Here is a 22396-nt window from a genome sequence, read left to right on the forward strand (position 1 = left end):
CCATTCGGCCCATCGAGTCTGCACCGACCACAATCCCACCCAGGCCCTACTCTCATATCCCTACATATTTACCCACTAATCCCTCTAACCTACACATCTCAGGACACTAAGGGCAATTTTTAGCATGGCCAATCAACCTAACCCGCACATCTTTGGACTGTGGGAGGAAACCGGAGCACCCGGAGGAAACCCACGCAGACACAAGGAGAATGTACAAACTCCACACGGTGACCCAAGCCGGGAATCAAACCCAGGTCCCTGGAACTGTGAAGCAGCAGTGCTAACCACTGTGCTACCGTGCCTTGTGGTGATGAGGATGATCGTGGAGGTGGTGTTGTTACCTATCCTTACTGAGAAGGGTAAGAAACTTGGGCCTGAAGCCAGTGTCTTACACTCAAATAAAGGCAATTACAAAGGGATGAAGGTAAAGTTGGCCACAGTGTATTGGGAAAATAGATTAAACGGTAAGATAGTCGAGAAGCAGTAGTTGATATTTAAGGAGACATGTCATAGCTCTCAACTCTCTAAGAAAATTAAGGAAGGTATCAAATTGAAAAAAAAGACATACATTGAGAAGGTTATGGTAGGCCAGGAGATTGAGAAAATTTTAGAAACCAGAAATGGATGACTAAAAAGGAGAAATCAAAGTGAAAGAAAACTCAAAAATGAGAGAAAAACAGTACGAGTTTCTATACATGTACAGAAGAGAGTAGCTAAAGTATCTATTGATTCCTTAGAGAATGAGACTAGGGAGTTTGTTTTAAAATTCATTCAAGGGATGTGGGCGTCACAGGCTGGGCCAATATTTGTTGCCCATCCTTAATTGGCCTTGAACTTGCTTGCTAAGCCATTTCAGATTCAACCACATTGCTGTGGATCTGGTTGTCAGATTTTCCTTCCCTAAAGAATATTGGCAAATCAGATGGGTTATTATGACAATTGACAATGTTTTCATGGTCATCATGAGACTTTTAATTTCAGACTTTTAAAATTAAATTCAAATTTCACTATCAGTTATGGTGGGATTCGAACCCAATCCCCAAAGAATTATCGCAAGTCTCTAAATTACTGGTCCAGTGACATTACCACTATGCCACTCCCTCCTCAATTAATAATGGGAACCAAGGAATGGCAGAGATTTGGAACAAGTAGTTTATATCTGTCTTCATGATAGAAGGCACAAAAACATTTCAATAATTATAGTAGAAGTCAAGTGACAAAAAGGAGGGAGGACTTAAAACAATAACTGGAGAAAAGTATGAGGAAACCTAATGGGACCAAGGGCTGACAAAGTCTCCTAGACCTGATGGCCAGGAACCATATCCTAGGGTCTTAAAAGTGGTTGCAGAGACAGTGGATCCATTGACTATCATATTCCAAAATTCCTAAGATTCTGGAAAGGTCCCAGTGGATTGAAAAACTGCAAATATAACTCCTCTATACAAGAAATGAGGAAGACAGAAAGCATAAACTATAGACTAGTTGGCCTAAAATCTGTCATTGGGAAAATGTTAGAACCCAATGAGAAAGTAGTAGCAGAAGATATAAAAAACCATGATACAATCAAGCAGAGTCAACATGGTTTTATGAAAGGGAAGCCAAGTTTGACAAAAATATTAAAGTTCTTTGAGGATGTAACAAGCAGGGTCGATAAGGAGGAATTGGTAGATGTAGTGTATTTGGATTTTCAAGAGGCATTCAATAAGGTACCACACAAAAGATTACTGAACAAGATAACATCTCTTGGTATTTGGGGTAATATATTAGCATGGATAGAAGATTGGCTGACAAACAGAAAAAGTGTGTCAGGATGAAAGGGTCATTTTTGGGTTGGCAAACTGTAACTAGTCAGGTACAACAGGGACCAATGGTGGGACCTCAACTATTTACAATCTGTATTAATGACTTGAAGAAACAAAATGTATTAAGCCGAATTGCTGACAATATAAAGATATGTAGGAAAGCAAGTTGTCAGGAGGCCAGAGTCTGAAGTTGAGAGCAAATGTGTCTCGTCAAGGAGCTAAGCTGGGAGGTGTTATCTGGAAATAGACACTTTGGATCAGTGTATTATAACTCTTTCATCAAGATGCCCTTTCTTGTGTGACGAACAGGGAGTTGACTCACAATTATATATAAACTTTGTCTTTATTACATTTTGTACCAAACTTCAATAAGTCATTAAATGAAACTTTAACTTAAACAAAACTACTCTAGCGTGTTTATCCGAGACTCGAATACTACCTGAGAGGTTGAACTGGCCAGGCTCACTCCAACTGGTATAGGTCTTCGGAGTCCTGAACTCGGGGTCTTCCAACGATGAAAGTTGGTCTCAGGTCTTCGCTGGATCCTTGCAGCATCTCTGCTGCTGACACAAGAGTCTTCGTTGATAGCGTTTCTAGTATTCCCCTCTTACTGTCTTTTTGGCACCTTTCCAGAAAGTTACCTAGTAGCCAGCCAAAGGGTCCAATTATGGAAGACACCAGGAGTACTTGTGGTTGTGTATTCCCAGGTGCACAGAATGCACACAGCCCCTCTATATATGGAAATACGGCACTGGTGTCTCTGGCAAGCACCCATAATATTGTTATCTGATCAGAGGTGGAAGCCTCAGGCTACCAAATAAACCTGTTGGACTTTAACCTGGTGTTGTTCAAACTCTTACTGTATTTACCCCAGTCCAACGCCAGCATCTCCACATCAGTCAGGATACGTCAGGGCTTGCCCTGCTTGCCTTGATCTGTGTCACTTCACCATGGCTTATCCCAATTCCCATTAGGCCTGGCTACTCTGTTGATGTCTTGGCAAGAGGGAAACTAGAGATGCCAACTTAAGGAGCTTAGGTGGGATATGTTAAGTAGGCAAAGGGCAGGAAAGAAACTGCAGAGACAGCAGAATACATGGTCTTGATTTTGGAAGTGGAGGTCAAGCAATGACAATAGGTGGCTATAAGTATAGGTAGGAGAGCTGATGAGATGGAAGAAGATTTAGGAAAGATTGGAAAGCAGTAAATTCAGAGGGCAAAGAAGCTGTGTTGTGGGGGCCTGATTCTCCCATCCCATGCGCACGTTTTTTGGCACGTCGAGTTGGGAGAGACACGTCGGCCATTTCATGGGATTCGCGCATGTGTTCCTGACGCATGCGTATCTCCCACAGCCGAAGAGCAGGCGCAGTCAGGACCACGCTGGAAACCGGCGGGACGACAGGTAAGTGATTTAAATCTGTTTTTCATGTTATTTAAAATGTCATTATCGGGCTCGGCACGGAATCTCCGAGCCCAATAGCATCTCCCACCCCACCGGGAGTATTTCACACTGGCAGGGTTTAGAGTAGCTCCCCACTTGCGGGGAACTAGCAGGTGACCTCACCAGAGTGAAGGGGGGCAATTGGGGCCCCCCACTGGGTCGGGCGGTGGTGTCCCCTGGGCATGGGCACCCTGGCAGTGCCAGCCTGTGCCCCCTAGCACTGCCCAAGGGGCAAAGTGCCCATGCCCAGGGAGCAGGGCCACTGTCACTCTGCAGATAGGATTGGTCAGGGCTGGAGGGAGGCCAGCGATCAGGGTGAGCTTGAGGGAGGGCGGGGGGGGGGGGAGAGAGCACTGCGACGATCCCGGGCTGGCCAGCAAACTGCAGTCCAACAGATCGGGGCCACTGCGCATGCACAGAGGCCCGGAACTGTTAGACTATGGTGTGAATTGGCCCCGCCCCCCGAGCTTTTAATGAGATTCACAATTGTGACCTCTGCATTGTGGGAGATTCAAGTCTGAACTCCCACTGAAAAAACAATCGTGAATTACACCATTTTTCTCACCAACTCAGCACTTAGAATTTTTTTTGGGAGAATCGGGTCCTGGGATTGAAATCACCAAAGATGAGGAGTTGCTCAGGGGAGAGGCTGAAGAAGAATGTCTTGCTGAGAAACTTGGGAGGGATGGTAGAGAATGAAGATTTTAAAGAAGAAACAAGGGAGGTGCTCAACTGAGAAGGTGCCAGAAAATAAGCTGCCAAAAGCAGGCAGAGCATTTTCTACTGGAATAAATACATTGTGATTTTTAATCCTGTCCAAGCTTAGAATTTGTTTCCTTCCATCTGATTTTTTTGGAGCATAGCAGCCCATGCTGTCATTCACCACATTCGATAAAATGTCCATAATGTACCTTGAAATTAATTTCCATAGTTAATTTGATGAAAATATTCCTCCAAATTTAATCCAAGTTTATTCCAAAACCTCAATTTCCTTTAACTTAGTACTTCTTATTTCAACCCTCATCATGCAAAATTGTTTTCCTCTTATGAATTGCCAATACTTGGACCTCTTTTCTTATTTTTCCCCAGGAGTCAATAATACTAAATCATTAGCTTTGCTCTATCTTCAGTATTGTTGCTCTGACTGGTTTTCTTTGCTTCATCAGCTTGCTTCAAGGACTTCCATTTTTCCACCTTGTCAAGGTTCTCAGACAATTTGACTTTGAGTTAGGTACCTAGGAAAAGTACCAAAACAGCAATTTCAGTTCAGGAACTTCAATGAGGCAGATCAGAACACAGGTAGTTTCCCTCAGTCTGAAATATCAATTAGTTATATTAGTATATTTCTTACAACAGTAAACAAGTAGGATGATAGGTTATACTGCTAGCTTGATATTGCTCTCAAAAGTGAAGTTCCTACCAGGTTTACTTGTACACATGGAGAACTCTAGTCACTAACATCTAAAATGACAATTCGTTCTACCAAAGGCTGACAATTTTCTGCCAATGCTAAATAGGACACAAAATGAAGTTTTACGAAGTCAAGTCTGTGATTCTTTGGCAACGTATGACAAATAGTGCAATGCAAAAACAGAGAGATACAAAGTTCCTTAACTTGTCAAACATCTTGTCAGAATTAAATTCATCTTGGTGATTTTATTCCTAAATACAAAAGTCTTTTTTTTGCATCAGTGAGTTTCTTTGCATCAAGTCCTCAACAAACAGCACAAGACAACTGGTACTGATAGGATTTTAATGTTAACTTTTATTATTTTAAAACAACTATGTTGAATGTCTTTGCATTAGAAATAAACCAAAATTTCTCTTAAGGAACACAACTTTGATAGATTATGAAAACTGTCCCAATAGATTGGTGGTGAAAGTGACCAGTAACACAAGTTATAAAATATACAGGTGATTAGACATTAGAGAACATGGTCACAGAAGAGATTCTCATGACTGTGTATCACATTTCTTATTTCCACTGAGTAAAAACAGCAAACAACATTTACAGAAATGACAGCATAAAAGGTGAAGATCTGAAAATAAACCCCAAACCAGAGAAAAGATGGAGAAATACGCAGGAACCAGAGAGTGCAGTAATAAAATAGAGGTATTCCTTCCCCAACCCAAATGCTCTCCTGTCCTGTTGGGGTCAGTTCTACAATTCCTGATTTTGGGGGCCACCTCAATCAGGCCTCATCTAAAATACATGTAGTTTTCAGCAACTGATCTGGGAGGGCGTGCAGAAGCATTATTCATTTTCCTCACCCCTCCCCAACAAGCACTTACATTTAATTGTTAAATCTCTGCTGCAATCCTAGGTGAGATTGGCTAGCTCAACAGGTACTGGGGATGGAGCCAGGTAACTTCGCAGTATGCATGGCTAAGTTTCACTCCAGGCACTGCATTTACCAACAGTTATATCAGAATATTTAAATGAAAAATATTTTGCAATGCATTTTCATCCTAGTGCCAATTACAGTGACCTTAGTAGGAGGTCTGCATGTACTTTAGAACAGTGTATTGAAGTACATTTGGGAATCTAGTTTGTATATGAAATGTTTTAAAACTAACTGAATGCTCACAGAGAACATTAAAAAATACAATTTTAGAATTTTGTGGAAATAACTGTTAATCAAAAAGGTTTCAGTAATGTGGATGGTAAAGGAGGATTCCCTTATGTTATTAAAATTATTTAATGTTTGAGGAAAAGCCAGCATTCTTTCTTTTTTGAAGCCAATAACTTATCCTAAAATAGTGTTCATGAACAAACTATAAAAGCATTTTTGAACATACCTGATGGTTATTCACCTTTCAAACCTCATTGCTGAGCCTAATCTGGCCTTAATTTCACAAACACCTCTCCATTTGGGGTTCACTTGATAGAAAGAAGAATCGTCTTGCTAACATGAAAACAGTGACAAACCCTACAGCTTTCCCAGCTTAGTGAGTATGAAGTTAGAACTTTTTTTAAAAAAATGGTATTTAGGATTCAGGACCATTGAATCACAAGGTGTGTTTAGCTGTTGAGGACTTACCTAATGAAAGAACTAAAGAACCCAAAGCAGAGAAAATAAAATCAAGTCTAGAGATGACAGGGATGTACCTACAGATCGTCAGAGACATCATATTAAACTCAAAATTGTTTGCACTGTGACAACCTCACATCTTCTACTCTTCCTTACATCCAGGCAAAACTTAGCAACAATAACTCAAATTAACACAATACTGTGACTAAAAACTAAACCAAACAAAATTTGCATAGCAAGAGTCAAGGTTTAGGCTTCTGTTCTAGATAAATTATTATATCCAGATTTTCACAAGCTTGCTAGCATTGGGTAACTATAATCTTGCACTATGAAATTTAAGTAGCTCAAACACAAACTCAACTTGAAAGTTACAGCATTTCTTAGTAGGTATCTTCTTCAGCAGAAAGTAGTCCATTAAATTCTTCAACACCCGGCAAGGAAGAACTCAGTAGGACGAATAAAAGATCTCTGAAGAATTACCAGGTTTCTATAATACGACATGATGAACATTCTACATGCAAAGTCCTGCTCAGAGCATACTAAGAAATTCCCATTTGATCAAGTTTTCACTTAAAAGTTGTGGAAAATGTATTCAGAAGTGAAAACAATGCTTAGAAAATCATTTGCAGAATACTGTAGTTATTCAGAAATAAATATTAAAGTGTTCTAATGTATAAACTAAAAGTTATATTTATTTTAGCTAATTCATTACCAGGCATTTTCCCTCCATGGTACACTCAAAATATGGTGCAATTTAAACAGTCTACAAATTTAACCTATCAGTGCCAAATAATCACTGCAAACAACAAGATATTCCCAGCTCCAATGATATTAACAAATGGTAAATGCAGCATTTTGTTAAAACTTTTGCAAGTGCAAGATTTATACAAATATAGACTACATTCAGGCTACATCACGTCAATTAGCTGGTGTACATTTAAAAAAAGATAAACCAGGTCTAGTTAAAACTTAACATTGGTCCTGCAGAGATTTCAAATTATACATAGGTGCTTGGGAATCTTTTAAATATTGTATCCTCGGATATTTATGATTTTTAGTGACAGAATTTGATAAATTTCTCCCTGAATGTTGCAAGCTGCACAGCCCATATTCAAAGACAGTTGGGGTAATAGAATGTTTTGATTTAATTGACAGATAAATTGTGGTTTCACCCAAAATCAATGGTGTCTGAAAAATGGTTCTCACAGTGGTCATTTGCTGAGATGTTAAAACTGCTTTAACTTTAATCCCAGTTTTGTAAATCTATGATGATCAAGCAATTTCAATTTAAGAAAACTCAGCCAGTAGACGGGCTTGCAAATAATTCAACCCAAAGTGTTAATCATGGGCCTTATTAATATAGCTTTAACCATAATATGGCTAATACCAGGCAATATATAGGCACTTCAGATTGAAGTACAACAGTGGAAAAATAAATGGAAAATAGGTCAGTATTTACAAATGTTGTCCAAAATCATCACTGAGCTCAGAACTGCTGCTGGCTATGCTTTGACTAATCAAGTGAATGTTGCACATAAAAGTTGAGAGTGAGTAACTCAATTCAGCCAAAGGGAAGTCTATGAAAGCTGCCAATTAATTAAACAAAAAATAAAAAGAGAAGTCAAACCGTTTTTCTTTAACATCTTTATATTAAAAAACAATTTTGCATATTTTAGAAGGGGATAGCATTCACTCATTACTTAACCCTGTAGTTGAGATGCTGCACCACTGAAATTAATAATCTAACCCATATTGGTCTGATTTATTTGGAGGACACCGTGAATGAAAATATGGTTTCTAACATCTCAATTTTATATTAAAAATTTACAAAAAGATGTTGCCAGTGTTAACAAACAGTGTTAACTTGTGAATGCTGCTAAGGCGACTCAGTACACAAAAGGTTACATTTCTTACACAGGTTCGCACTCCTTTGGAAAATGTTCACCATCAACTCTGGTCTACCTCAGGTATTATCTTTGGAGGTTTCAACAGTTGCACCCTGAAATTGTTTTCCACCTAGATTTCAGCCCTAATTTTGTGATTAGGAATATATGCCATAGTGGTATAGATTATTCAAGTCTTATGTTTTTACAATTACTTTCAAATTCCAACCTATAGCATTTAATTTCATTCATAAATAATGGCATAACAAAGACTAGCTCTATCCTTTTCATAATAATGAGAAGCTAATAAAGTATAACACAGCAACATACATGTTAAACATCTTTAAGTAATAGGTCAAAACGTTAATTGTATCCTTCAAGAAGGATTGCAATTTTTATAGCAGAAAGAATTAAAGACAAGTGAAATAATTTACAGGACAATATTATGACAAAACAGCTTTTCGTTCAAAATATATTTCATATTAGAAGCTTCAAGTATGACAACGAAAATGTGACATTGGAGAAACAAAAATGAATGTGAAGCAATACATTATGGTTGTGTTCCAGTTTAAAACTGTCTTTTTGGGGAAAAAGGAGCACAAGGGCCCACACTGACGGCTAGTCAATGACCCTGACAAAATACCCACGAAGAATATATTTTTCCGAAGGCAATTTGGCTCAACTCAAGCACAATAAATTAAATATATTTTTGTAACGAGACATTTGGTATTCAAAATTTATCTCAAGTTTTGGAATGCTTCATTAAATGCATTTTGCTGTTGCGGCAAAACATGCCACAAGTTGTTACATACTTTGCCATGTGACTGCAATGCATTAAATTTAGTGCAATAATAAAATTGCAAATGTCAATTAAAAATGGATCCCTTTGCTTTTATTGCACAGATTTATTTTGTTTTAAATCTCCAAGCATGCGCCAATATCCATTTATTGCACAACATAGGAGGGCTTCAAACCTTCTCACAAGGTATATCCTCACAGTAAACTAAACAGATGATTTATCGCCAGAATCACAAGATTTCTTCCTAAATGCTGCATTAATACTGTTTGATAAACCAAATAGGGTCAGTTGCAGGAACTTAACCAGCTATCAGCATGTGCCCTGATGTACACTAGTAGAAATGCAGTATAGGAAGTAGTCTCTAGTGCCTGCAGGCAAGTTTGTGTTAAAGTTCAAAGCTTGACTGATCAAAGTGCTTTTGGACTCAGCAGTATTTTTTCCTCTACTAGGGCCAAAAATTTGAACATCAACATGTATCATCTGCAAAACAAAAACAGAACTGAATAAGAATACTAGCAAGACTATGGCATATGCAATGCTTTCAGGTAATACATCACAACCATGACACGGAGGCAGAAGTGCAAGAAGATTCTAACGAAGCTAGAAATTACTTTAATTTTATGGATTTCAAGTAACCGATGCAATCAGACAGAACAAGTTACGATTCAAATATATTAAGGATCTATAATGATCTATTTTCCAGATTGTAAACTATATTAAAATCATTAGAACTTTCACACGGTTGAATTTTCATGCATAAATCCTTTGTTTTTACAATATTGCAATGAAAGCAAGGATGAAAAAGATCACTTGACAAGAGATCACATTATCAAAATGCTCATTATGTTTATACTATTGAATTTACTGAGTAGTTTTTAAAATTGAGTAAAATTCTGCACTTTACACCATCAATGTGAACCGAGTGATGGACCATCACAAGGTTATGATTTTCAATGCTTTACTCTGGGGTGCAGTGTGACATGTTTGACCACTGTTTGCCTGTTAATTCACATATACTCTAACATTCAGGTTTAATATGAGGTACAAGATAGACATAAATTGTTTTATCTTTCAGAACTTGTGTGGTAAAGTTTATTTTGTTGGTTCAAAACCCATGGAATCTTGTGACTTTATTCTATTAGCAAGTGTCTTGAATCTCAAACTTTGTCTATTTCAAACAAAATGTTATCGGTCCCTAACTGGATCTGAACAAAAATTTGGGGGTTTGGTCAAGGATCATAAGATGCAAAGTCAAATTTCCTGTATGTAATCTAAAGTCATGGGGAAATTGGTCCTTCTGAATGTCTGAAGCAAAAGTACACATTTTTCCTTTTATAAATTTTGGAAATAGAACTCCATCAGAATGATCACTTTCACTGTGTATTCCAGTAGAAAGCTTGAAGAACATATTTGAAAAAAGCGAGAGTATTCAAAGCATGAAGTGGATAAAAAAAGAAGTCTAAATGGAGGGTCAATCAGCAGGAAGTTTCCTCATGTTTGACCTGATGCCATGAGACTTCAGTCTGGAGTTGATATTGAGGTCTCCAAGGCAATTCCCACCCAACTCTATACCTCTATGCTACCACCTCTGCTGGGTCAGCCCTGCCGGTGGGACAGGACATACCCAGGAATGGTGATGGCAGTGTCTGGGACATTATCCAAAAGGTATGATTCTGTGAGTATGATGTCAGGCTGTTGCTTGACAAATCCGTGAGACAGCACTTTCAAGTTTGACACAAGTCCCCAGATGTTGGTAAGGAGGACTTTTGCGGGTCGATAGGGCTGGGTTAGCTTTTGTCGTTTCCAGTGCCTAGGTCGATGCTGGGTGATCTATCCAGTTTCATTCTTTTTTTGTAGACTTTGTAGCAATTGGATACAACTGAAAGCATTTAAGAGTAAGACACATTACTGTGGGTCTGGTGTCACATGCAAGCCAAACCCATTAAGGGAGGATTCCTTCCTAAAAGGGCATTAGTGAATCAGATGGGTTTTACGACAATCGACAATGGTTTCATGGTTACCATTAGATTTTTAATTCCAGATTTTGTATTGAATCCTGCCATGATGGGATTCAAACCATCGAGAGCTTTACCCCGATTATCTGGATTTACTAGTCCAAATAGTCCACTATGCCACCATCTTCCCTCATGGCTGAGGATACCCTTAAGAATCCAGTATTAGAGACCAGTGGATTCAGCATAGACCAGATTGCCAGGGCAAAAATAATTGCCTTAATAGAGAGTGAGTAGAAAATGTATAATCACTGAGCTACTGAGGAGCTATTCAATTAGTTAAAGTTTAGCTTGGGGGACTTCTTTGTCACTTGGGAAAGCCATTGACTTTGTTAGAAAAGTTTCCACCAGGCGGAGAGAGAAACAAAAGCACTCAGCAGGCAACAGTTTAGTGTGCAGCTTCAGCAGTTAAATGGATTGGAAGCAGTAGGTTGGAAAAGGATCCACTAAAGTTAAAGTCTTAAAGCTACAAAGGGATTAGGACGTTTGCTGGCTAAGCTAAAATCTCTAAAGATGAATCAAGAGACCAGGTCATGGAACCGAGAAGAGAAATCCCCAGAAGTCATTGGATCCACGAGAAAAACAGATAGACACGTATTGAATTTATTTATCATGCCATGCCTTGATTGATGGAATGTGAAGCATCAATCTTTTATTGAAAGATAACTCTACTGCAAATCTTCTCTCCCCCTAACCTCTCACTTCAGGAGCTCCGGAACTTCTCCTTGCATTAAGTTAGAGACCATCCATTTGCTGCCTCTGCCACGTTCCTCCTTTCCACTAGTCCACCAGGCCATACTTCTTCTAAAAAGTAATTCTGCCCTAATCTTGAACTCTTATCCTTCGAGTTTCTCTTCCATCTCCCCTCATGCTCTCTGAGCTCATGAGACCCACCTCCTGTTCACTCAACCCTATTCCCACTAAACTAACTGCACCACTTGCTTTCCTGGTCTCCATGTTATCCAACATTGTTAATCGCATTTGGAGAGCTGGTGCAGACACAATGGACCAAATGGCCTCCTTTTGCGCCCTAACAATTCTGTGATTTCTATCATATTTGACCTCACGATGAGTTTCCAACCATATATTTACACCATCACTAAGACTGCCTATTTCCATCTATGTAACTTTGCCCGTCTCAGCTCAATTGTTGCTGAAATCCTCATTCCATGCTTTATCAGTAGACTTAACTATTCCAATGTATCCCTGGCAGGTCTCCCACATTATAATCTCTATAAACTTGTCATCCAAACTCTGCCCATAGTTTAATGTGCATCAAGTCCCATTCATCTAGCTCATGGACCTATATTGCTCCTGGTTAAGCAACAGCTGGATTCTAAAATTCGCATCCTCGCTATATTGGTCCACTATTGGTGGTCATGCCATTAGTTGAATCTTTCCACCTCTTTACCTCTCTTAACATACTCCCTTGATTAAGCTTTTGGTCATTTAACCTACTTAGATAGCTTGGCATCATATTTATTTGAAATGCTTCTATAAAGCACCTTGGGATGTCTTATTGCATCAAAGGTAACACACAAATATAAGTAGTTGTTTTTGAAGGATCAGGTAAGAGACCTGGAGGGTTGAAAGAGGGAGCTTTGTTATTTATTTAACAAGTACAGCTAAGATTCAGAACTCTACAGCATGGGAGGATATAATCTATATCACTAAGGTGGCACAAATCTTCCCCTTTCCTACAAACACCCAACTCAGGTCTCTCCCTGCCTGAGGCATGAAATTAACTTCTCCTTTAATTAAGTTCCCTACCTGCCTATATTTTCTATCATTTGCTTCACAAAATCATTGAGGTGGCAGCATGGTGCCCATCACAAAATCAATCCCTGGCCTGACACCTACTTCCCTGTCTCCTCCATCCTTACAATAAGTGCAAGGAGCTCATGGACTTTGTCACAAAGATGACCATTGGATCAATTACCTCTGCTTCCCTCCCTTTCACCAGCAGCCAGACCAACTTCCTCTAAAGTTTTCCCATGTCATTGCCTTGAACTTGCATCTTCCTGTTATAAATTCAATGTCTGTGTTAACATTTACAGTCTATGGAGATTGTAACATTTAAGGGACAGCATGTTCCAATGCTGTTACAGTGGATCTTGCCTAGTAACCAGGGTGGGACTTACTGCGAGTGTGTTGATAGGTTTCCCACATCAGTTAAGGGTCAGTGAAGTGCATTACAAGGTACAGTCAATTTTAATCAGTCAGTTAATGAGGAGCAGGTGAAAAAGGCAGCATTTAGCTTCGTACAGTTATAGTGCTGGGGCTTGGAGAAACCCAGGAGCACCGTGTCAGTGATTAGATCCTGCAGTGAAGTCTAAAAATCCTCAAAAAGAGAGACTGAGTTTTAAAGAGTGAACTCAGTGAACAATTTTTCTTCAGCCAGTTCGAGGTACTGGTGAGAAGTCCAAGACAGAATCTTCAAAGGTAGAGATTGGAAACCCTCGTGAGAAAGACACAGCTTCAGTGAGATTGATTAACGTCTGGGTGGGTTCTTGAGAAATCAGAGAACCCAGACTTGGTTGCATCTGTCATTTACTCTGTAGTGAGCTGTGTCTGTCCACAACGTGGACATGCCAGCATTGACACAACGTGGATTGGACTGGGGTAGTCACAGAAAGAAGTCTCACAACACCAGGTTAAAGTCCAACAGGTTTATTTGGTAGCACGTGCTTTCGGAGCGCTGCCCCTTAATCAGATGACAACCTTCATCCCCCACTCACCTTATGAAGGGGCAGTGCTCCGAAAGCTCATGCTACTAAATAAACCTGTTGGATTTTAACCTGGTGTTGTGAAACTTCGCAGTTTGACACTTAATTCATACATACCTTATGTTAATTCTGAATGTTAGAGTATTGTAAAGTTACAACATTTGTTCAATTCTCCTGGAATCTTGTGCTTTATTCCAAAAGCAGGTGCCTTTAATCTCAACCTTTCACCTTAAATAAAACATAACTAATCCCCTAACTGGACTTCTCCCACGTCCCAGATCTGAAGAAGGAATGTAAAAATCTAGTTTCTTTCCTTTCTCCCCTCATGCCCCATCTGAGCTCATCTTGCCTATGAGACACACCTCCAGTTTCCTCAACCTTATTTCCACTAAACTGCTGACAACTCAACTTCCCTTCCTAATCAAGTTTGCCAATATCATTATGATTCTCTCTCTTCAGGTGCTTCCCTCTTTCCTTTAAATTTGCTGTTGGCATTACGCACCTAAAAAATTCAAACTTGGTTGATTATAAACAACATCCTGAGACTGTGACAAAGACAAACTACCCCTCCCCGCCATTCGCAAACAGTCTGCAGCCTTTGACATGATGGACCATGCCACCTTCTTCCAATGTCTCTCTACCGTTGTCCACCTGGGTGGGAGGGACTACACTCACCTGGTTCTGTTCTTATCTTAATTACAGCCAGAGTATCTCTTTCTGCTCCTGCACTGTTACCGCATATCCCCAAAGATCTATCCTTTACCTCTTCCTAGGTCTCATCTACATGCTGCCTCTCAGTATCATCCAAAAGTGCAGTACTAATTTTCATGTGTATGCAGACAATACTCGCATTATCATTTCTCTCCACCATTCCAATGTTGCTAAATTATCAGACTGCTTATCTGACATCTAATACTGGATGAGCAAAAATAAGCTCCAATCAAATATTGGAAAGACTAAAGTTATCGCCTTCGGTCCCTGCTCCAAATTCCAATCGCTACCTACTGACTCCATGTCTCTCCCTGGCTACTGTACAGATTGATAGCAATCTTGGTGTCATATTTGACTGAGATGAATTCCCAGCCACATATCCACATAAGAAAGCATATTTCTATTTCCGTAACATTGCACATATTTGCCCTGCCATCAGGTCATCTGCTGTTGAAACGCTTATTCATGCCTTTATTACCTCCAATTCTGATTTTGACACAATCCTGACTGCTCTCGCAAATTCCACTGCCTGTAACCTTACTTGGGCCGAGGCCCATTCACTTATCATCCCAGTGCTTGCTGACCTACATTGGCCCCTAATCAAGCAACATTTTGATTTTAAAACTTTCATCCTCATTCTCAAATCCCTCCACAGCCTTACCCTTCCATATTGTTGTAATCACCTCCAACCACATCTCATATCGGCACGCATCCAATTCTGGCTTCAAAATTGTGAATGTTCAATTGTTTCACTGGTGGCTGTGCCTTCATCAGCTGCCTAGGCCCCAAGTCCTGAATTTCCCTCCATACACCTCTGACTATCTCTCTCTCTCTATTCCTTTCAGATGCTAATTAAAACCTCTTGGGGCAAACTTTTGGCTACTTTCCTTCTTATCACATTATGTTGTTTAACACTGAATTGTGGTTTATAATGCTCCTGTGAAACATCTCAGGACATATCATTACTATATAAAGATAAGTTGCATTTATAATTTTAAAGACAAACTAGATCACCCCTCAACCTTGAAATTAAAGTCCATGTCTTCTATTTTCATTTAGCTCAAAGCTCTGGGAGCACTGTGGTGAATGTGCATTGAACCCACTCCAAATTAAATATATAACTCCTCAGGTTTAGTATCCAAAACTGAACACAATATTCTGCAAAGGAAATGAAAGCCCTTATGACTCTGCAAGTCTATTCTCTTTTAGACTTAATTATCAGTTTTAAAGGTCAGCTTTGTAACCCATTATGTCATCCAATGCAATCATATTTAAACACAAAATTGTGAAACTGTAAAAGTATTAATTCAAAATTTAGTATTTCAGCTACTTCTACTTAGTCATGTGTTATAACAAAACTTGAGTATTATTGAAAAAAGACCTGTTGTCGAAACTTTTTATCTTGCACCCATCACAAGAATACCAATGTCTGAGGAAACAACAACTTTATCTTGTATGAAGAGATGATATTGATTGGCTTGTAAGTGGACTTGAGGCATTGCCATGGAGAATGTACCATTTAATGGTGACTGACTGTTAACTACCAAGCATTGTTTGAAAATTTAAACCTGGTAGCTTGACTGATTGGTTCATTCCTCAGGGCAAAACCTTGACCAATGAATGGTCACTGCTTATTTTGTTTCACTGAAACTGGTGCAACGTGTGTACATATCTTGTCTGGAAAGAACAGGGCCCTCTGTATTAATACATGTAGCTTCCCAGTACACACAAATGTGACACACTGCAAGTCTGACTGTCAATTTTAAATTGGTCAGCATATTTGTATCAAATCAAACATCCCTGCTGCTGTTTGCAACAGTTAAGGTACAAACCATTCCCAATCACCCCATGCTTCCAAAATTTAAAACACAGTGCCCAACATTAGATGTGATTCTGCAACATTTGCTAAATAATCCTCAGTGTGCTAAAAAATTATGCTGACAACCAATTTAAGATTGTCAATCGGGTTCACAGTATGTCATGTATTGGGAAGCTGCATGTATTAACTAGAAGGGAACAGGTGCACACATTGCACCTGTTTCAGCTAAACAAACTAAGTGATATCCATTCGCTGGTTCATTCCTCAGGGCAATACCTTGACCAATCTGTCAAGCCCCCCCCCCCCCCCCCCCCAAGTTAAATTTTCAAACAATGCTTGGCAAGTGTCAGTTACCATTAACTGGTCATTCACCATGGCAACACTTTTACCAATCAGTACTCTCATCTCATACAGTATGTTGTTGCTCTGACATTGGTATTCTTGCATTTGTCCTGATGAGTGCAAGACAAGCTTTGAGAAAATATCTTTTCTAGCAATACTCAAATTAATCTAAACATCATTTGTATTTAATAGAGCCGAATAGTGAGAAAAACAGAAGAAAAACACACCATCTAACATTAATTGAACACTGCAGCATGCCTCAAATATCTGTACCTACCATGATACCACCATTTTGTTTTCTTTGGGTTTTTATTACATGTCCTTACATAAAATGAATTATCAGGAGGCCGCCTCTGTAATAAAGCAGATAGCATTAGTGTTAATCATATCCGATCAGACACTTTACATACCGGAATACACCACCAAGGATCTGCAATTGCTTTGTCCTACACCTACTGTCAGAGTCATATGGCACAGAAGGAGACCATTTAGCCCATTGAGTCCACACCACTTTTAACTGAACGATCACGTCAGTCCCATTCCCCCCTCTCTGCCTCCACAACCCTGCATATACATTTCCTACAAGTGTCCAATTTCCTTTTGAAATAATTCTTCAATGTCTGATTGGATTTCCTTCTACATGTTTTCCAGACTGGGTGGAGGTGACATATTATGCTGAAGCACAGCCAGTAAACCTGGTTTTGTCTATGGTACAGGTCCTGGCCAAGGACAACCATTTTCATATCATCTCTGCTTCCACTACCCTCATGGGCAGCAAGTTCTAGGCCATTACCACTCTCTGCATAAAAAAAATCCTTCTTCACATTCCACCTGAATCTCTTGCCAAAAACGTTATTCATGTGGCCCATCAGCTATTGCGAACAGATTTTTCTTGCCTACCTTTTTAAACCCTGCCATAATCTTGTACTCTCTTTTCAAATCTCCCCTCAATAGTCTTTGCTCCAGGATAAAATCCAGCTTCTCCAACCAAACCTGTAGTTAAGATCGCACATCCCTAGGACCATTCTGGCATATCTCCTCTGCACCCTTTTGAGGATCCTCCCAACCCTCCAAAAGTATGGTGACCAGACGTATGCAATGTTCTAGTTGTGGCCTAACCAGGACTTTATAAAGGTTCAGCATAACTTCCTTGCCTTTGTACTCAATACTTCTATTTATGGAACCCAAGATCTCGTATGCCTTGCTAACCACATTCTCAATATATCCTGTCACCTTCAACGGGCCATGCATACAAATCTGCTAGATCCTCTGTCCCTGCACACAATTTAGAACCATTGAATCTACAATTGCCCCTCCCTATCCTTGTTGCCAAAATGAATCACCAATCATCTCACACGGTTGTGTTATTTGCATCTGTCACTTACCTGCCCATTCTGCTAGCATATCTATGATGTGGAGATGCCGGCGTTGGACTGGGGTAAACACAGTAAGAAGTTTAACAACACCAGGTTAAAGTCCAACAGGTTTATTTGGTAGCAAAAGCCACACAAGCTTTCGAGGCTCTGAGCCCCTTCTTCAGGTGAGTGGGAATTCTGTTCACAAACAGAACTTATAAGACACAGACTCAATTTACATGAATAATGGTTGGAATGCGAATACTTACAACTAATCCAGTCTTTAAGAAACAAAACAATGGGAGTGGAGAGAGCATCAAGACAGGCTAAAAAGATGTGTATTGTCTCCAGACAAGACAGCCAGTGAAACTCTGCAGGTCCACGCAACTGTGGGAGTTACAAATAGTGTGACATAAATTCTGATTCTAGGATCGCATGATAAAGACTCAGGAGGAAAAAAGCAGAAATATTTATGTGAAATAGTGTGACATAAACCCAATATCCCGGTTGAGGCCGTCCTTGTGTGTGCGGAACCTGGCTATCAGTTTCTGCTCAGCGACTCTGCGCTGTCGTGTGTCGCGAAGGCCGCCTTGGAGAACGCTTACCCGAATATCAGAGGCCGAATGCCCGTGACCGCTGAAGTGCTCCCCAACAGGAAGAGAACAGTCTTGCCTGGTGATTGTCGAGCGGTGTTCATTCATCCGTTGTCGCAGCGTCTGCATAGTTTCCCCAATGTACCATGCCTCGGGACATCCTTTCTTGCAGCGTATCAGGTAGACAACGTTGGCCGAGTTGCAAGAGTATGTACCGTGTACCTGGTGGATGGTGTTCTCACGTGAGATGATGGCATCTGTGTCGATGATCCGGCACGTCTTGCAGAGGTTGCTGTGGCAGGGTTGTGTGGTGTCTTGGTCACTGTTCTCCTGAAGGCTGGGTAGTTTGCTGCAGACAATGGTCTGTTTGAGGTTGTGCGGTTGTTTGAAGGCAAGAAGTGGGGGTGTGGGGATGGCCTTGGCGAGATGTTCGTCTTCATCAATGACATGTTGAAGGCTCCGGAGGAGATGCCGTAGCTTCTCCGCTCCGGGGAAGTACTGGACAACGAAGGGTACTCTGTCCACTGTGTCCCGTGTTTGTCTTCTGAGGAGGTCGGTGCGGTTTTTCGTTGTCCAGTACTTCCCCGGAGCGGAGAAGCTACGGCATCTCCTCCGGAGCCTTCAACATGTCATTGATGAAGACGAACATCTCGCCAAGGCCATCCCCACACCCCCACTTCTTGCCTTCAAACAACCGCACAACCTCAAACAGACCATTGTCCGCAGCAAACTACCCAGCCTTCAGGAGAACAGTGACCAAGACACCACACAACCCTGCCACAGCAACCTCTGCAAGACGTGCCGGATCATCGACACAGATGCCATCATCTCACGTGAGAACACCATCCACCAGGTACACGGTACATACTCTTGCAACTCGGCCAACGTTGTCTACCTGATACGCTGCAAGAAAGGATGTCCCGAGGCATGGTACATTGGGGAAACTATGCAGACGCTGCGACAACGGATGAATGAACACCGCTCGACAATCACCAGGCAAGACTGTTCTCTTCCTGTTGGGGAGCACTTCAGCGGTCACGGGCATTCGGCCTCTGATATTCGGGTAAGCGTTCTCCAAGGCGGCCTTCGCGACACACGACAGCGCAGAGTCGCTGAGCAGAAACTGATAGCCAGGTTCCGCACACACAAGGACGGCCTCAACCGGGATATTGGGTTTATGTCACACTATTTCACATAAATATTTCTGCTTTTTTCCTCCTGAGTCTTTATCATGCGATCCTAGAATCAGAATTTATGTCACACTATTTGTAACTCCCACAGTTGCGTGGACCTGCAGAGTTTCACTGGCTGTCTTGTCTGGAGACAATACACATCTTTTTAGCCTGTCTTGATGCTCTCTCCACTCCCATTGTTTTGTTTCTTAAAGACTGGATTAGTTGTAAGTATTCGCATTCCAACCATTATTCATGTAAATTGAGTCTGTGTCTTATAAGTTCTGTTTGTGAACAGAATTCCCACTCACCTGAAGAAGCATATCTATGCCCAGCTGCAGCTGATTAATATCATCCTCATCATTTGCCACTCCACCAAGTTTGGTAGCATTGGCAGATTTTGAAGTTTAACTCTCTATTCCAATATCCAAGTCATTAATATATAGCAGAAAAGCAGCAGCAGCAGTCCTAGCACTGACCCTGGGGGCACATCATTGTCTACCATCCTCCCATCTCAAAAACAACATTTTACTACAACTTGCTGTTTTCTATTCATCAACCTTTTTCTTTAAATCTAAGTCGACTCAGACCTTTATGCCACGAGCCTCAATTTTGTATTTTGTCAAACATTTCCTTAAAATCCATATAGACACCGCCCACTGCAGTCCCTTTATTAATCTTCCCTGTTACTTCATCAGAAAGTCAATAAGGTTGGTCAAAGATAATCTCACTTTTACAAATCCCTGTTAGCTATCCTTAAATAACCTCTCAATGTGCCTGTTGATTTTTCCCTGATTATAGGACTGGGGAACAATTTTTCACAATGACTTTGCAAATTATTCCACTGGCTGTGTCATACAGGTACTGAGGTTCAATCTTCTTTCTAAGTTAGCTGATGTTGGCCAGAGTTAATTTAGCATATTATTACTGGTCTCAGTATATGTGGGCATACGATGGAGGTTGGAAGTGGGGAGAGTTATGAGTCAGCATCATGCATCAGAGACTTCTATTGGAAGTACGCATATCAGGTAAAACAGAATTAGCTGGTGAAACACATTTGGTTAAACAGTCCACTGATATAAATATCCATCAGTGAGCAAACCCACAAGCAAACCAAAGTAAACAGGTTTTATCGATAATATAAACACTAGAAAAGCCATTAATCCCAGTAGACATGATGCAATTATATATTGGCCAAAAAGCAACTAAAATGTGATAAGAAAAACTGGAAAACGGTGATAGAAAAGACATGTTTTAAGATAAAAGAAAATCAATGTTTGAATGCATTCCACTGCTAAATTTAACGTGTGAAATTTTAATTTTCATGATTTTCTTTGCAAGTAAGACCCATCATTCAAGTTCTTGGCTTTGTATAGCTAGATATAAGTGACAGGTAAACACTTTTCACAGCCCTGCACTGCTTTTATATCTGAGAAGGTGTAACTATTTTTAAAAAATATATTGATTTGAATTTGCTGCTGGTTCACAGAGAATAAAGGGAAACACAATCAAAGTACTGGATACCGTGGTCTTCCTTGAGGTGGTAACAAATGTGGTTGATTGATGGGTGTCATTTGTATGGAGTTGAAGGAGGCATTCAATTAGGCTCTACACAAGATTCTTAAAAATTAGAGCACATGGAAATGGAGGCAACCTCCGGATGTGGTTAAGAAATTATGAGGTAGGAAACATAATTGGGATAAAAGGGTATGCACTCAAACACACAGGATATAACTACTGAAGTCCACCAGGGATCTGTACTGAAGTCTTAGTTTTTCACTATAATTATAAATGACTTAGAAGAACATAGAACCACCAATCCAAGTTTGCTAATGACACCAAGTTAGGTGGCACAGCAAATAGCATGAATGGGAGCATAATGTTGCAATTAGGCATTACAGATTATATGAAAAGGACAAAACTGTGGCACAGAGGGACAGGAAATTGGTTTATCCAAGCAGCTCGAAATGGCTGTGAATTGGCATCCAATTTATAAAATATTCTTCCCACTAGAAGTTCAAACAGTTTTGGAACTCATTCACTTGTCACTTTTACTCAGTTTAAAATTCTAAATCTTGGCGATATCTTTCAAGTCAAAGAAAAACTAAAACTGGACTGATGTAAAATTTGTTGCTGATTCACTACATGCCAGTTTTGTGCTGCTTGTATTGACCAATTCTCCATGGAGTTTGGAAGTGTGTTATGATCCCAACTGATGTTACTACTGGATAGTCAGGTCTCCGAAAGGAACATTGATTCAATTGACCGTATATTTTATTTTTTGTTTAGACATGAATGAGCAGTCACAAGTCTGCCAATTAACTTTTACCAAAAGAATAAAACATTCATTAAACATGAAAAAGACTGACTATAACACAATACCCCTTCACCCCAATTACACCTTCACAGATGTATACAGATTTTTATGAATGACAAGTTATAAAATATATCTTGTGTATATATTTTTGATCTCATTAAGTATATAGTCCATGTAAATCAATAGGCCAACTTTGGTCAGAGACACCACACTCTGAAACCAAGAAGTGCTACCCAATAGAACATATGTAGATTGCTCATCAAATCCTCCCAGATTCTTGACACACTGAGCCAACTTGTCCCACTGGAAGTCAAAACATGCCTTAGAATTTTCTCCCAAACAATGCTCTCTCTCAGACTCCTTCATTAAGGATTCACTTCAAGGCTTTTAGTC

At 40.1% G+C, this 22396-nt stretch overlaps 1 protein-coding gene across 4 annotated transcripts in view; it reads right to left on the reverse strand.

Annotated features, from left to right (window-relative positions):
* Positions 1-4981: 4981 nt before the first annotated feature.
* ube2wb (ubiquitin conjugating enzyme E2 Wb) overlaps positions 4982-22396 on the reverse strand; it is a 61919-nt gene continuing 44504 nt past the window's right edge. For 2 of the 4 annotated variants that reach the window (XM_078216321.1, XM_078216322.1), the window contains exons 5-6: positions 16844-16919; positions 6946-9436 (exon numbers count right to left, since the gene is read on the reverse strand). In XM_078216321.1, the coding sequence (XP_078072447.1) occupies positions 9423-9436; positions 16844-16919 (90 nt within the window). In that variant the 3' untranslated portion in view covers positions 6946-9422. Of the gene's footprint in view, positions 9437-16843; positions 16920-22396 lie in introns of all 4 variants that reach the window. The other 2 variants (XM_078216320.1, XR_013498340.1) reach the window with 2 other exon arrangements.

The sequence above is a fragment of the Mustelus asterias genome, chromosome 7 (assembly GCF_964213995.1).
Source record: "Mustelus asterias chromosome 7, sMusAst1.hap1.1, whole genome shotgun sequence".
In the NCBI taxonomy this organism is placed as follows: domain Eukaryota; kingdom Metazoa; phylum Chordata; class Chondrichthyes; order Carcharhiniformes; family Triakidae; genus Mustelus; species Mustelus asterias.